This window comes from Coregonus clupeaformis, chromosome 8 (assembly GCF_020615455.1).
Source record: "Coregonus clupeaformis isolate EN_2021a chromosome 8, ASM2061545v1, whole genome shotgun sequence".
Taxonomy (NCBI): Eukaryota; Metazoa; Chordata; class Actinopteri; order Salmoniformes; family Salmonidae; genus Coregonus; species Coregonus clupeaformis.
In genome coordinates this window covers 15,268,048-15,282,489 of record NC_059199.1, presented here as the reverse complement: position 1 = coordinate 15,282,489, position 14,442 = coordinate 15,268,048, and the positions used below count along the sequence as shown (strand labels likewise).

General features: G+C 40.7%; 1 gene segment (V, D, J or C); it reads left to right on the top strand.

The window, feature by feature from the left end:
• The first annotated feature begins 2,401 nt into the window (after positions 1-2,401).
• Positions 2,402-3,262, top strand: LOC123491435. The segment is given in 3 exon segments: positions 2,402-2,903; positions 3,159-3,210; positions 3,259-3,262. Coding segments are annotated over 3 exon segments (390 nt in total).
• Positions 3,263-14,442: the final 11,180 nt, after the last annotated feature.

Genomic DNA, 14,442 nt, shown 5'->3' with positions numbered 1-14,442 from the left:
TCTAGAGTTCCTCTTTGGAGATGAGAGAACCTTCCAGAAGGACAAGCATCTCTGCAGCGCTCCACCAATTAGGCCTTTATGGTAGAGTGGCCAGATGGAAGCCACTCCTCAGTAAAAAAGGCACATGACAGCTCGCTATGAGTTTGCCAAAAGGCACCTAAAGACTCACAGACCATGAGAAACAAGATTCTCTGCTGTGATGAAAGCAAGATTGAACTCCTTGGCCTGAATGCCAAGCGTCACGCCTGGAGGAAACCTGGCACCATCCCTAAGGTGAAGAATGGTGGTAGCAGCATCATGCTGTGGAGATGTTTTTCAGTGGCAGGGACTGGGATATCAATCAGGATCAAGGCAAAGATGAACGGAGCAAAGTACAGAGATATCCTTGGTAAAAACCTGCTCCAGAGCGCTCAGGACCTCAGACTGGGGCGAAGTTTCACCTTCCAACAGGACAACCACCCTAAGCACACAGCCAAGACAAAGCAGGAGGCTTTGAGACAAGTCTCTGAATGTCCTTGAGTGGCCCAGCCAGAGACGGACTTGAACCTGATCTAAAATCTCTGGAGAGACATGAAAATAGCTGTGCAGCGACGCTCCCCATCCAACCGACAGAGCTTGAGAGGATCTGCAGAGAAGAATGGGAGAAACTCCCCAAAAACAGGTGTGCCAAGCTTGTAGCGTCATACCCAAGAAGACTTGAGGCTTTAGTTGCTGCCAACGTTGCTTCAACTAAGTACTGAGTAAAGGGTCTGAATTTTCTTTTTATAAATTTGCAAAAATGTCTGAACCTGTTTTCGCTTTGTCATTTTGGGGTACTGTGTGTAGATTGATGGGGGGGGGGGATTATGTAATCCATTTTAGAATAAGGCTGTAACGTAACAAAATGTGAAAAGTAAACGGGTCTGAATACTTTCCGAATGCACTGTAACTAAATTACTTGAAAAGTACTACTTAAGTCGTTTTTATGGGTATCTGTGCTTTACTTTACTATTGATATTTATTACAACTTTTACTCACTACATTCCTAAAGAAAATGATGTATCTTTTTACTTCATACATTTTCCTGACACCCAAAGTACTTGTTACATTTTGAATGCTTAGCAGGACAGGAAAATGGTCTAATTCACACACTTATCAAGAGAACATCCCTGGTCATCCCTACTGCCTCTGATCTGTGGAATCCCAAACACACACTTTGTTTGTAATTGATATCTGAGTGTTGGAACGTGCCCTTGGCTAGTCGTAAATTTAAAAACAAGAAAATGTGCTGTCTGGTTTGCTTAATATAAGGAATGTGTAATTATTTATACTTTTGATACTTAAGTATATACAAAACCAAATACTTTTAGACTTATACTCAAGTTTTAGACTTATACTTACTTTTACTCAAGTATGACAATTGGGTACTTTTTCCACCACTGGGTATTGGTAACAAACAAAGGTTTGAAATTTGGCCAACAAAAATATATATTATTCAACGTTACTAGCAGCACTAGAGATTCTTCACTGTTTACTGTCCAAACATCAAAAGAGAAATCATTTCAGTAAATGTTTCATTTCTCTCAAAAAGAAGCAACCATATCAAGCCAATATTTGATTGCCTTGATCCAGTAACTCTGACTTGATTTATATAATGTCTTCTAAAAAGCACCCGGAAGCTCAAACTATGGTAAGCTAGAGGACACACATCTAAGATTGTAGTCAGCCAATAAAATCTCTTGTTTCAGTGTTCCCTCCTACTGTATGACGGCTACATGTAAAGTGCCTTCATATATAAGGTGCATATAAAGTGTTCCACTGACAGACCCACACACTATACAGTGCAGAAGGGACTAATGTTACATTGATGAATAGAGAGGTATTTTTGTTTTACATCAACTTGGGTAAGTGTAAGACGTTTGAATTGAGTTCCTTTTTTAATCATTTGTAGTATGTAGTTTGAATATGATAAGTGAACTGGATGTTCTGTCTGTAATGGGTAGAAATGTCTATCCATGTCTTTGTCTTTGATCCATTTTGTTTGTTTGCTTTGACAGTTTGTGCTTTTACCAAACCAAACGTAATCCAACCAGACCCTGTGATGGTTACTGAGCTGGGAGGCACTGTGACTCTCCACTTGCCTTTGTCCAGATGAGTCAGTGAGCAGGTTTGATTGGTTCAAGCAGAGTGTTGGACAGAAACCCCTCCACATGGCATCATCTCTTTATGTTGGCCAAGATAATTATTATTCCAACAACTTTATCAAGGAATTTACTGAGACCAAACGTTTGGGTGTGAGGAGAAGAGACGACAGCTGTAACTTGACCATATCCAAGACAGAGCCAGGGGACTCAGCTACATACTATTGTTCCACTACAGCCATCTATGAGCATTTGGAGAGGGAACTGTTTTAATTGTCAAAGATAACTAAACATTTGCTTCTTCAATTTCAAATTGTGTGGCCCTGTATGTTGATATGTTCCTACAACTGCTTCATCAAATGCTTGTGATGAATACATGGCTTTTCATATTTTTCACCCACTTAGTTTTACTTTAGTTTTAACTCTCTTCAGGTTCAGAGTCCAACAGCATGTCTGTGCTCCAGCAGCCAGTGTTTGAGTCAGTCCAGCCAGGAGACTCTGTGACTCTGAACTGTACAATACACATTGAGACCTGTGTAGGACAACACAGTGTCTATTGGTTCAGACATGGCTCAGGAGAATCCCATCCAGGAATAATTTATACCCATGGAGACAGGGGTGATCAGTGTGAGAACAGCCCTGAGGTTGGGTCTCCTACACAGAGCTGTGTCTACAATCTCCCCAAGAGGAACCTCAACCTCTCTGATGCTGGGACTTACTACTGTGCTGTGGCCTCATGTGGGGAGATACTGTTTGGGAACGGGACCAAGCTGGACATTGACCGTAAGTGATACTTCTGACATTCAGTTATATTAAAATCTATATAATCAAAGTTCTTTAGATTGTAGGCAAGGTATCATTCAAATACCTTTGTTTTTTCTATATCATTCAGATACTTTTGTTTTCCTATATCCTTCAGATATCTTTGTACATGAGAGAAGAAAGTATGACTCAGATCAGGCTGAAGTCTTGTTGGTGTCTTAAACATTGTCACGGCTTTATCCCTCAGTGTCTCTATTCCTATTTGATATTTCACAGATGGTTGTAAGGAGGACCATCTTCCTTTCATGTACTTCCTGAAGCGTATTGGGTCTGTGTGTCATCCTCATCATTGTCCTTACTTGTGTTTTTTTACAAGATGAGCAAGTGCACATGTAAGCAATATTATTGTGCATTATACAGTATGCTTATCAATTGTTGGGACAGTAACATTATTTTACATGTTTTGGTCAAAGTTGGTCATAAAGGCTCTTCGTTGTATGATGATGATGTTGATTATATTGATTATTGTGTTTGATTAAAAGGAACGCACCCTCAGCCAAGTGCTCCTGCAGTCCCCAGTCATGATAACCAGGTAACCTGACCTAACACTTGGTTAGCTGTTGCAGAATCAATGTATTTTTCCTTCAATCAAAATATGAAAATATGCATTTTATTAGAAGGGTTGTTTCACAATACCGCAATACTTAGACTAATATTTTTTTAAGAACATATTTTATTTTATTTTTTGTCATTTAGCAGACATTCTTATCCAGAGCGACTTACAGGAGCAATTAGGGTTAAGTGCCTTGCTCAAGGGCACCGACAGATATTATTATTATTATATATATATTTTTTTTTCACCTAGTCGGGCCTGGGGATTAGAACCAGTGACCTTTCGGTTACTGGCACAACGCTCTTAACCACTAAACCACCTGCTACCAAATATTTTGATTTTCATTTTTTGCTATTCCTCTCAGGATCAAGAGCCTGATACTCTCCATTACGCCGCTCTGAACGTCATCCACCAGAAACCGAAGGCCGGGAGACAAAGGAGCGCCATGGAGAGAGACACTGTGTACTCTGGGGTGAGACGCCAAAACATGGACTGAAATGTCAACTTTTCCTCTTTAATAACTTGCATTGATTTATTGTGTTCTCTACACTGTATGTATGACTGTGGCTTTTACATTGTAAGGTACAATTACTTGTATTTTGTCAAGCTCCTTTACATTGATACTGTTGTTCAATTTTTGAACAAATAAAACATTCAACTGCTTTCATATGAGGTATTGTTTGATTTTCATTCATATTTTTCTCTGTCCTTACATTTCTACAACGCTTTAACCCACATATTCAGTGTGTGTAACAACCAAATCAAGCCTATGCTCAATGTAAAGAAGATGGTTGACTGCATAATAACTGTAAATATGTATCTATTGCTAGTGTTTTAGCCTGTTAAAGTGTCTTATTTTAGCTGTATCTTGTTTCACAGCTCTCTGTGGTGTTCTGACTTCCTAAATAGATTTTCCACTCACGTAAACTCAACTCTAACCCCCCAGCATGTCACGTTCGTCTAATGATGGGTCAGACCAAGCGCAGCGTGATATACGTACATGTTTATTAAACCAAATAAACACAACGACAAAAACAACAAACTAAACGAAACGTGAAGTCCAAGGTAGCTACACACAACATACCTTACACGGAACAAAATCCCACAACCCACTAGTGCCAATAGGCTGCCCGATATGATCCCCAATCAGAGACAACGAGCTACAGCTGCCTCTGATTGGGAACCACACTGCCAACATAGATCTACACATAATATGATCAAAACATAGAAAACACCACAAAGAATATACACACCCTGACTCAACATTTAAGAGTCCCCTGGGTCAGGGCGTGACACAGCAATGACCGTCAGTCCTCACCCTACACTCTCTTTTCACACACCACCAAAACCACAAACATCCATGTCACTAAAAGCACAACTCTCTCTCTCTCCATAAGAAAAGACTGAACTAAAAATAAACTTCTTAGCTGAATATACTTTGAACAGAATTGATATAGTTGAGAGACTGATTTCAAATATGACAATGTTCACATTGTAACTGAGCAGTTTTCACAACCTATTGACAAAATGTGAATATGTATAAGTGCACCTTGTAGGACTGCAATCCATTTCTTTTTTCAACCGGGAGCAGCAGTGTACATGAAGTCCCCTAACTGCCTCAACAGAGTTGGCAGCAACATGTAGTTGTCAAAATGTTAAAAAATGTTCACTAATTTGATGAAGTATCATTGACAACTTGCTTTTCTGTGATAGTTCATGTGTCTAGCCGAAATAGCAGTCAAGTAAATGCCAAAAAAGACAATGTGTGGCTATGAAGAATCTATAACAATGTAATATAGTTATTAAATGCTTATTACACATCTATAACATGTTAGAAATAATTTCCAGTTGCTTTAAGTAGCAACCACCTAAAAAGCCAGGCAGTCATCATTACTACTAACCTCAACATAGTTATAATAAAGTGTAACTTAGTAACAAGGAGCAACAATCACTCAAAATGAAACAGGACAGAGTGATCTGTATGATGAAGACAATGACTCATGTGTTTGAGTGTGTAGTTTTGTAATTGAGTTCCAGTGAGTCTTTGCATAAGTAAGGCAACAAACCTATTTTTCAAGTCATATCTCCTCTAAAATGTCTTGACCTTCTTTTAGACGTGTTGATCGCATGACACTCACATCCACCCACACACAGCTAACAAGTTCACAGGTACTTGCGGTCTGCTCTAAGTACGAGGCCATATCTGGCGTTGGTCAGCCTGCTGGCCTTGTACACACAGGACCCTCTACCCTGCTCTCTGTGTCTCTGTGTTTTCAGATGTCTATCTGGTGTCAGTCTGTTGTTTCCACATTCTGTTACTGTTGTTCATAATCCCTACTGACAGCTTGCAGTCACAGCAAACCAGTTCTTTATAAACTTACTCTGATATATATAGTTATCTGAAATCAGTTACAAACCACAAAGAACTGCTAATGAGAAATCTATTTGAACTCTCAGAGTTAAGCATCTCATGTCATGTGTAACCTAGCACCATCTATACTATATCTATGGGCTCAGGGGGAGGGGCCTTTTATGATGATGTCATGGCAGAAGTAGTACTTTCTCAATCAGACAAGTGTTCTAGGAATACTGCAGGGTTCTCTGTAAGGAGACCAATTGAGGAGGATCCTCCTGATAGATTACCTCCTAAGAGAACGGTTGTCATGTTATATTGGTTATATTAGGCTGGGGTGTCCAATCAGTCATGCACTCTCAGGTGTTATATTTTAGTTAGTGCATGTTTCTGTGAATGATAGGGAATGAGACTGACATACAATTGACATGTTTCATTCTATAGTTGTTTATCTCATATACACTCCCACAGCTCCCACATGTTCGTCATTTGGAAGATGCTCTTATCCAGAGCAAATTACCGGAGCAAGTAGGTTAAGCTACCCCGCATGGGGACATGCACTGATTTTTCACCCTAGTTGGCTCGGGATTTGAACCAGCGACCTTTCGGTTACTGTCCCAATGCTCTTAACCGCTGGACAGGACAATATATGTTCTATGTATAACAGCCCTCCTATGGGTCATCTGGAGTACTGTCACTGTTGAATGACTGTTGAAATAATAATCGTTTTCTTTCAAATAATTTAGGTACACTTGGTTTTTGCGCTGGTCTTCTGCAATGGGAGGCAAGATAAATCAAGTGTAACTAAAGCAAGTGTAGAAAACTAATAGTCTCTATTTTGACCCAGTGTTCTCCAGAGAGTGAGAAAACTAATAGTCTACTCTTTTGACCCAGTGTTCTCCAGAGAGGTGAGAAAACTAATAGTCTACTATTTTGACCCAGTGTTCTCCAGAGAGGTGAGAAAATAAACCACCAAACAAGTAAAACCTTCAAGACAGTTACTTACATTCTACAGCATCCTGTGTCTCAGTGAGTCCAGCCAGTAGACTGTGTGACTCTGTAGTACAATGACCACAAGACCATGGTCGAATCTGAATCAGGCGTTAACAAAGAAGATTGGGTCAGTTCAACCAATCAAATCAAATCAAATCAAATTAGCCCATTGTTGAAATATTATACACTGGGTAGACTTTCTCCACGCAAGATGAATATATTCAAAGATGGGGTGTCCCTGTTTATGATATTTCTAATTCTGAAACAAATTGTTAATTTATATAACTTTACCAAGGACTTCAATGGGACTAAACATCTGAATGTGAAAAGAGGAGTTGACAGCTTTAACTTGACTATCTCCCTAGACACAGTTCAGGGGACTCAGCTACATACTACTGCGGTTCTATTGAGTTAGTGGGCAAAGTCAAATTTGGACAAGGAGCTGTTTTAATTGTCAAATGTAAACTAACTTAGTTCTTTATTTTGGAAGTTCATTTTGCATCCATGAAATTCTAAATATACTTTAGAAATGGTATATTGTAATTGTAAATAAATCTAGCAGGACATTAATCATGATATTAATCTGTCACTCTTTTCAGACTCAGAGTCCAACAGCATGTCTGTGCTCCAGCAGCCTGTGTCTGAGTCAGTCCAGCCAGGAGACTCTGCAGACTCTGAACTGTACAATACACATTGAGACCTGTGCAGGAGAACACAGTATCTATTGGTTCAGACAGCTCAGGAGAATCCCGTCCAGGAATCATTTACACCGATGGAGACAGGAGTGATCAGTGTGTGAAGAGCCCTGAGGCTGGGTCTCCTACACAGAGCTGTGTTTACAACCTCCCCCAAAGAAGAACCTCAGCCTCTCTGATGCTGGGACTTGCACTACTGTGCTGTGGCCTCATGTGGGGAGATACTGTTTGGGGAAACAGGACCAAGCTGGACATTCAAGGTAGGATTTTTTTATATATTTTACTAATCTACTGTGTAGAATATACATTTACTTGCTGTTCTGAGTGTCCTCAAATATGTTTGAATCTCTCACAGCCGTAGGGCAGGACCTCTTCTCTTGGAGTACTGCCTGGGTGTAGCATTGGCTTTCTCAGCTTAATCCTGATCACCATTGTCCTTGCTTGCATCATGCTGTATAAGATGAACCAGAGAAAGTGTAGAGTGTAAGTGACTTTTTCTTAGAGGTTGCTCTTCTTTAATATCTACCATCTCTGGATGTATCTGTAGTGGAAGAAGGGACTGTATCTTTATCTTTGGGGTATTTCCTTTCAGGACCGATCTCTATGACAACATGTCCAGCAGTCTCTTCTACAGATGCAGGGTAAGTGAATTCCTTACATTTTGTATTACCGTAAAAATATGTATGAAAATGTTTATAGTAGAATAATATTTCTCCTTCCCCCTTGTTTCTCACAGGCTCAAGATGCAGACAATCTCCAGTTGTGCTCTGAATCTGAGAAAGAAGAAGAACAGGTCTGGAAGACAGAGAAGCCAAATGGAGGAACAGACGGTGTATGCTGGGATCAGACAGTAGAACTGGATGAATGAAACAGTCAATGAATTAGCTTTTTATTAACTCTCAGACTCTTATTAACATTATTAGCTGAATTACTGTAACTATATAATTACTCTAGTTACTTGAATTAAATTCCTTTGCTTCTCTGCCACACTAATTAAATACTTGCTTGTGAGTGATCATCCATTTTAGCTCATCAAACAAAGGAAGTTAATTATTTATTTAACCCATACTCAAATCTTTAAAGGTGAAATATGCAATCTCTCTCATTTCCTTTACTAAAATTCTAACAGTTTCCTAATTTCTTTATTACAAAACATCCAATGCATATGTAAAAGCATTATACCATCTAAACCGCTATAAAATATATTTTCCAATAACCCAAAACTATTGTATTTTGGTTTTTAATGTCTACAATCAAAAAACACAAGCTTAAAGAAGCTTAGAAATAGTGCTTAGATCAGAACTACCGCTTCTTAGACTTGCTTAATTGAGCCATCTACTAACTCACATTTCTGTTGTCAGATACCAAATTCTTTCCTTTATATTTAATTAATTTTTTTCTCTTCTCCTGACCAATAACCTGCCCTCAAACACACACCACCTACTTACGAGTTGGTTTACCCGGTCAGTGATAAAACCCAAGATGAGAATGTATCTATGCTTTGTTAGGGCCTGCTGGCTTTGAACATAACCCTCTGCTCTCTTTCTTTTCTCTCTGCTACTGTTGCTCTCTCTCTCTCTCTCTCTCTCTCTCTCCTCTCTCTCTCTCTCTCTCTCTCTCTCTCTCTCTCTCCCTCTCCTCTACTCTCTCTGCTGGTTTTCAGGCGGGTCTCTCAAACTCTTATCTCTCTCTATACGTAGACTATCTACTTGCTCTTCAAGTTAACCATGTTAACAACAGTAAACCAACTTTTTGCAGTGAGTCAGCTTATCTACTACATAGTCTACTGAGAATCTGTAAAAACACAATTTTTCTTTCCTCTAGATCTGTAGTTCTTAGTACACACAACACAGTTTTAGCACTGTGAGTAGTATCATCACCCATAGGCCTAAAATCTGCCTCCTCCCAATAACAAAATCATGAGGAGAAGGATTCTCCTCAAAATCCAATCAGTTAATCTATTATCAATATTTTTATTGCAAGTACCGTAGTGATAAATACGTCACTATATATGTTGTGCTATTCATTTCTTTAATACGTCATAATAGCTGGTACTGATCCTCATCCATACTTCATGACGTGACTCACTATCACCAATGTTGAAAGCAGAGTAATTTTGCCCTTTACTTCTTAATCCACATGGACATACACATTTCTCCTGGTCAAACAACCCTGTGAGAATAAGCTTCAACTCTTTATCCCGTCTATAAAGTTTACGACACAACTTGTTTACCATGAGTTTAAATAACTACGCTTCTCCAGTGAAAATAATCAAAATATACCTAATCTCACATGCCAGCATAGAAATGAACTTCGCTTCTTAACATATGCATTAATTAAATACACATCTTCTCACATTTATCGTGATCGTAAACCCAAAGTTACATATTGCAGCTTTATTTTTGTATATTAGTTTTCTCTTCTCCCTACCCAATTAACCTCTCAAACACAAAAAAGAGCAACCTATTTTAATTAGTTTGCTCTTATTACAAGATGAGGATGTATCTAATGCTTTATTCCTAAACCTGCTAACTTTTGTACCTGAGGACCCTCTGCTCTCTTTCTTTCTCTCTTATGTTGCTCTCCGCTCTCTCTCTCTCTCTCTCTCTCTCTCTCTCTCTCTCCTACTCTCCTCTCTCTCTCTCTCTCCTCCTCTCTCTCTCTCCTCCTCTCTCTCTCTCTCTCTTCCTCTCTACATGGTTTTCAGCCGGATGCTCTCTCCAACTCTTCACTCCTATCTACTTCACTCTTCCCAAGTTGACTTTTAACAACACCAATCAACTCTTTTGATGAGCATTATCTGTATCATAGTCTCAAAAATAGTTAAAGTAAATAAATTCATCACCTAGGCCTAGAAGGAATGCTCATATATATTAAAATCATGGGAAGGATTACTTTCATCAATCAATGAGTGTAAATCCTGAATTGAGATTTTCCGAGATGTTTTTAGTGAGGGTGGGAGTCAAATCAATCATCATTTTGTTTTATGTAGCCGCCCGTACATCAGCTAATATCTCAGGGAGTGCATGTACCAAGCCAGCCCTGAGCCCAAGCATTTGTGTCACAGAGGTGTAGAAATGGTGGCTGGGAAAAGCTCCTAGAAAGGCCAAATGGGAAGAAACCTAGAGAAAACCAGGCTATGAGGAGTGTGCTGGTGATTGAAGCCCTAGTGGATAACAGTGTCTTTGGCCTGCTGGATTTCCCAGCAAGTTCACAAAACTATGTGATGTCTTGGCGAAGTAGACAGCAATGGCTGTAGTGATAAGGAATGAGGGATCCCAAACTTGAATGTTGGTAACTTGCTAAATTTGTATGTGCTAAATATAAAAAGATAAAGATATACCTATATTAAAATGTTCCGTGTGGCGTCTAGTTAGAGTCCAGCCAGAACTCACCATGACTCACCAATGTGCATTCTGAAGAAACTATTATTTTGCGGAGTGCTGGTATCAAAAAAATGATCACGTCCAGTTCGACAATCATCTGTATTCCACATTGTTGAAGTGTTGTCTACATAAGGTGGACTTTTTCCACTCAAGATATGATTGTTGAGGATGACAACTGAGATCACATCCTATGCCGATATTTCCAGTTCTTGTAGAGAGGATTAGCTTTTATGTTTCTCTGTTAGGTGATTCCACTGATTTGATACATGAATTCGATACAATATTATACCAATAACTTAATATTCTAAGTTATGTTTGAGAATCATATAACAAACTCCAAATGTGTTGTATTGTTCATGTTCTTTAATATTGTGGTAGCTGATACTGTTCCTCATCAAACTTCAGGACAGTGGAAGGCTCATGTCAGCCAGATTGGAGGCATGATTGATTGTGCTGTTCTGTGAAGGCCATGGACGTACCATTTCTCTGGTACCAACAGCCGCGAGGAGATAAGCTTCAAGCTGCCCATCAACCGTCTATAAGTTTGACAGGGCCTACATTTACCATGGTTAATAACCCCTGCTTTTCAAGTGGAAAATGGCCAGAAAATTCCAGGATCTCAAGACATGCAGCTCTCTGATTCCTTTTACTGTTCCATTATTCACTTGTGACTTAAGGGTAGTGTTGGAGAAGAATTTACATTCTCTATATCTTAATAACGTTTTAAAAACTTAACACCACGATATGCGGTATTATGTTAATCAGATGATATGTTGATGTTGAGCGTTTCTCCAGCTAATATTCCAGATATTAACCTGTTATTTGAACTTGTCAGGATCAGTGTCCCGCCCTGGTCAAAACACTATTTTTGAAGCAATATAATTCTGTTTGTTTTTCTATATTTGGCCTGAGTACTCCAATCGGAAGATAAGAGTGTCCTAATTCTGATTAAGCCATATTTGTACTATCCCATCTTTCACTTTGTGTTTGTGGTTTCTTGTTAAATTATTTTGGTTTGATGTATGACCATTTATTATCCCTTTATTTCTTTTATTGTTTTGATTGGTATGATCATTTAATTCCATCAATATTTCACTTTTCATGTGATGCACTTTTCCTTGACAATAAGCTGACAAGGAAAGCCACCAAGATGTGACCAAGCAGCGTGTCCAGGAACCATCGCCAGAGATCTAACAGATCTCCTTCGCCTCCTCTGGTTCAGTTCTGAAGCAGTGAGGAAGAAAGGACTTGTGACATTGTGGCCGAAAGGCTGTGAGGACGCCAGAGCCTGGTCCACGCAATTGCAGACGCCCAGAAAGGCACACGGGGAGCTAGCGTAAGTGAATGGCGAACCAGCAGGGCCCGCGGCAGGCGGCCCAGTGGATTGGCAGAGGACGCCATGAGTTAGGGAGACCACTGGTCGAAGAGAAATTGGAAGATATGAGAGCCTACTGCGTTTCCAGTCAGGTGCGGCCTTTTGTTTCCACCACTATACGTAGGGCCAGTGGTGTGTGTTCCCAATCACCCAGTCCGCGACCTGTTGTTTCTGCTCCTGCCAAGTCTGGCGAGAAAGTCGCGTCGTCCAGTCGGCGCTCCTGCCACCCCACCAAGTCGGTGAATGCATTTAATTCCCCCTAGTTCCTGCTCACTTTAAGTCTGTAGTGTGTTCATGTATCCTGACACGTCCCTGTCCCGCTCAATCTGGTGCCTCCCCCATTGCACATGCCCTGTCAGCGTTCTGTGCTCACCCAAGTCTGCTTAGTCGCAGTGCGTAACCCAGTCCGGCCCATCCCAAACTCCACCTGTAGGCCAATTTGGTCATTCTCGCTCCTGCTCCCCACAGAAACGATGGCAGTAAGTGATTTCATGTGTCCTTTGTTTGCATGTGGCGATCGGCTTTCGGTGGGTGCTGCCTCGCATGGGCGGCAGTAATCATCCACCACTGTTCAATTCAAACTCTGGTCAGACCCACACCTCTTTGGGGTTTGAAGGTGGATTCATTCGGCGGATCACTTTGCATAGGCGGAGTGCCACCTAGTCCCTCCCCTGTTGTGTTTGGTTAGTAGGTGAGTCCACTCTTCAGAGGGTACTGTCCTCTGGAGACACTGTTGTGTTGAGGCAGGTGTGTTAATTCTATGTTTGCTTTTTCTGTGTTGGCCTGAGTGACTCATTCAATCAGAGGCAGCAGTGTCCTTTGGTTGTCTCTGATTACGAAATTACTATCTTCACTTTATCTGTCTTTCACTTTGTGTTTGTGGTTTCTTGTTTGTTTTGGTTTAGTGTGTACCATTTACCCTATCCATTCGTCCTTTTGTTGTTGGTTATAGGATCATTTAGTCAATAAATATTTCACATTCTCTTGGTCCTTTTCCTTACGATCGTGACAATCAGGGTCCCCTTATATTGCTCTCTTTAACCAGCCTGTGTCTAGTCAGTCCTAACTATTAAAACCCAGACTGTACAATACAGACCCCAAACCCTGTAATACTAGTGTCTATTAGTTTCAAACATGGCTCAGGAAAATCCCCATCCAGAATCTTTATACTTATTTTCACAGAATACCTTAACACTACTGCTTGGTGAAATTATAGTTAATTAATCCCAGATTACTAGCTACTACCTTATATTATCTATGTTTGTTAGTTTTGTCTGTCACAGTTAATTGCACCTGTTCTATATCACATATTGATTATCATCTTACCTATATTCACATTCCTTTGTTTTGTTTGTAGTTGTGTGTTATTTGTTCTCCCGTCGGATTATTTTTGTTATATGTTTTCTTATTGTTAGTACTGTCTTTTTTCCCTTTTTTATTTGCGTGTTATTTCGTCCTGTTTAATTTATTTGTATTTTGCTCCTGTGACTATTCAAGTCAAGATCAACTGCATGAGCTTCTGTGTTCTCGTGTTCCTTAATCCTCCACGAAGTCAACACAGCATACATGGAGTCATGAGAACCAGCGGCAGCGACCATCGTGGGATCTGGTCCAGCTGCCAGATGTATAGTCAAACTCTGGAAAAGCTCTCCCATGTGCAGAGTGCCTGAGCACTCTGCGCCATGGGCCCTGCACCACCTCCCTCATTACCACACCTGACCAGCCCCATGGGCCCAGCTCCAGAATCAGTGGGATTCAGCTCACCAGCTCCGAGGCGTATGGCCAGCCACACCCGCAACCGGGTGTCAGGGCTTCAGGTGGACACCCCTGCCACCACCCACCCTTACCTATTGGGTTGCCTCATCTCCTACTTCTGGCATTATGGTGACCACCGAATGAATTCGCCACCATCAGCTCTCTTCAGGTTTCCCTCCTGCTTCAGGGCAGTTTTGATCACCCTCCTGAGGAGTAAAGCGTGGCGTCTGGCCTTCAGGCCAGGAAGAGGTGCACAGGAGTTTTCCTGGTTTCCGGACGCTAGCGAGCGGATGAGGAGTGGAATAGGAGGAGCCCTCATCGATCACTTCTCTCAGTGGCCTCACGCGTGTGAGTCGTGAGGCCAGCCTGCAGGACACCAATCTGTCCTTC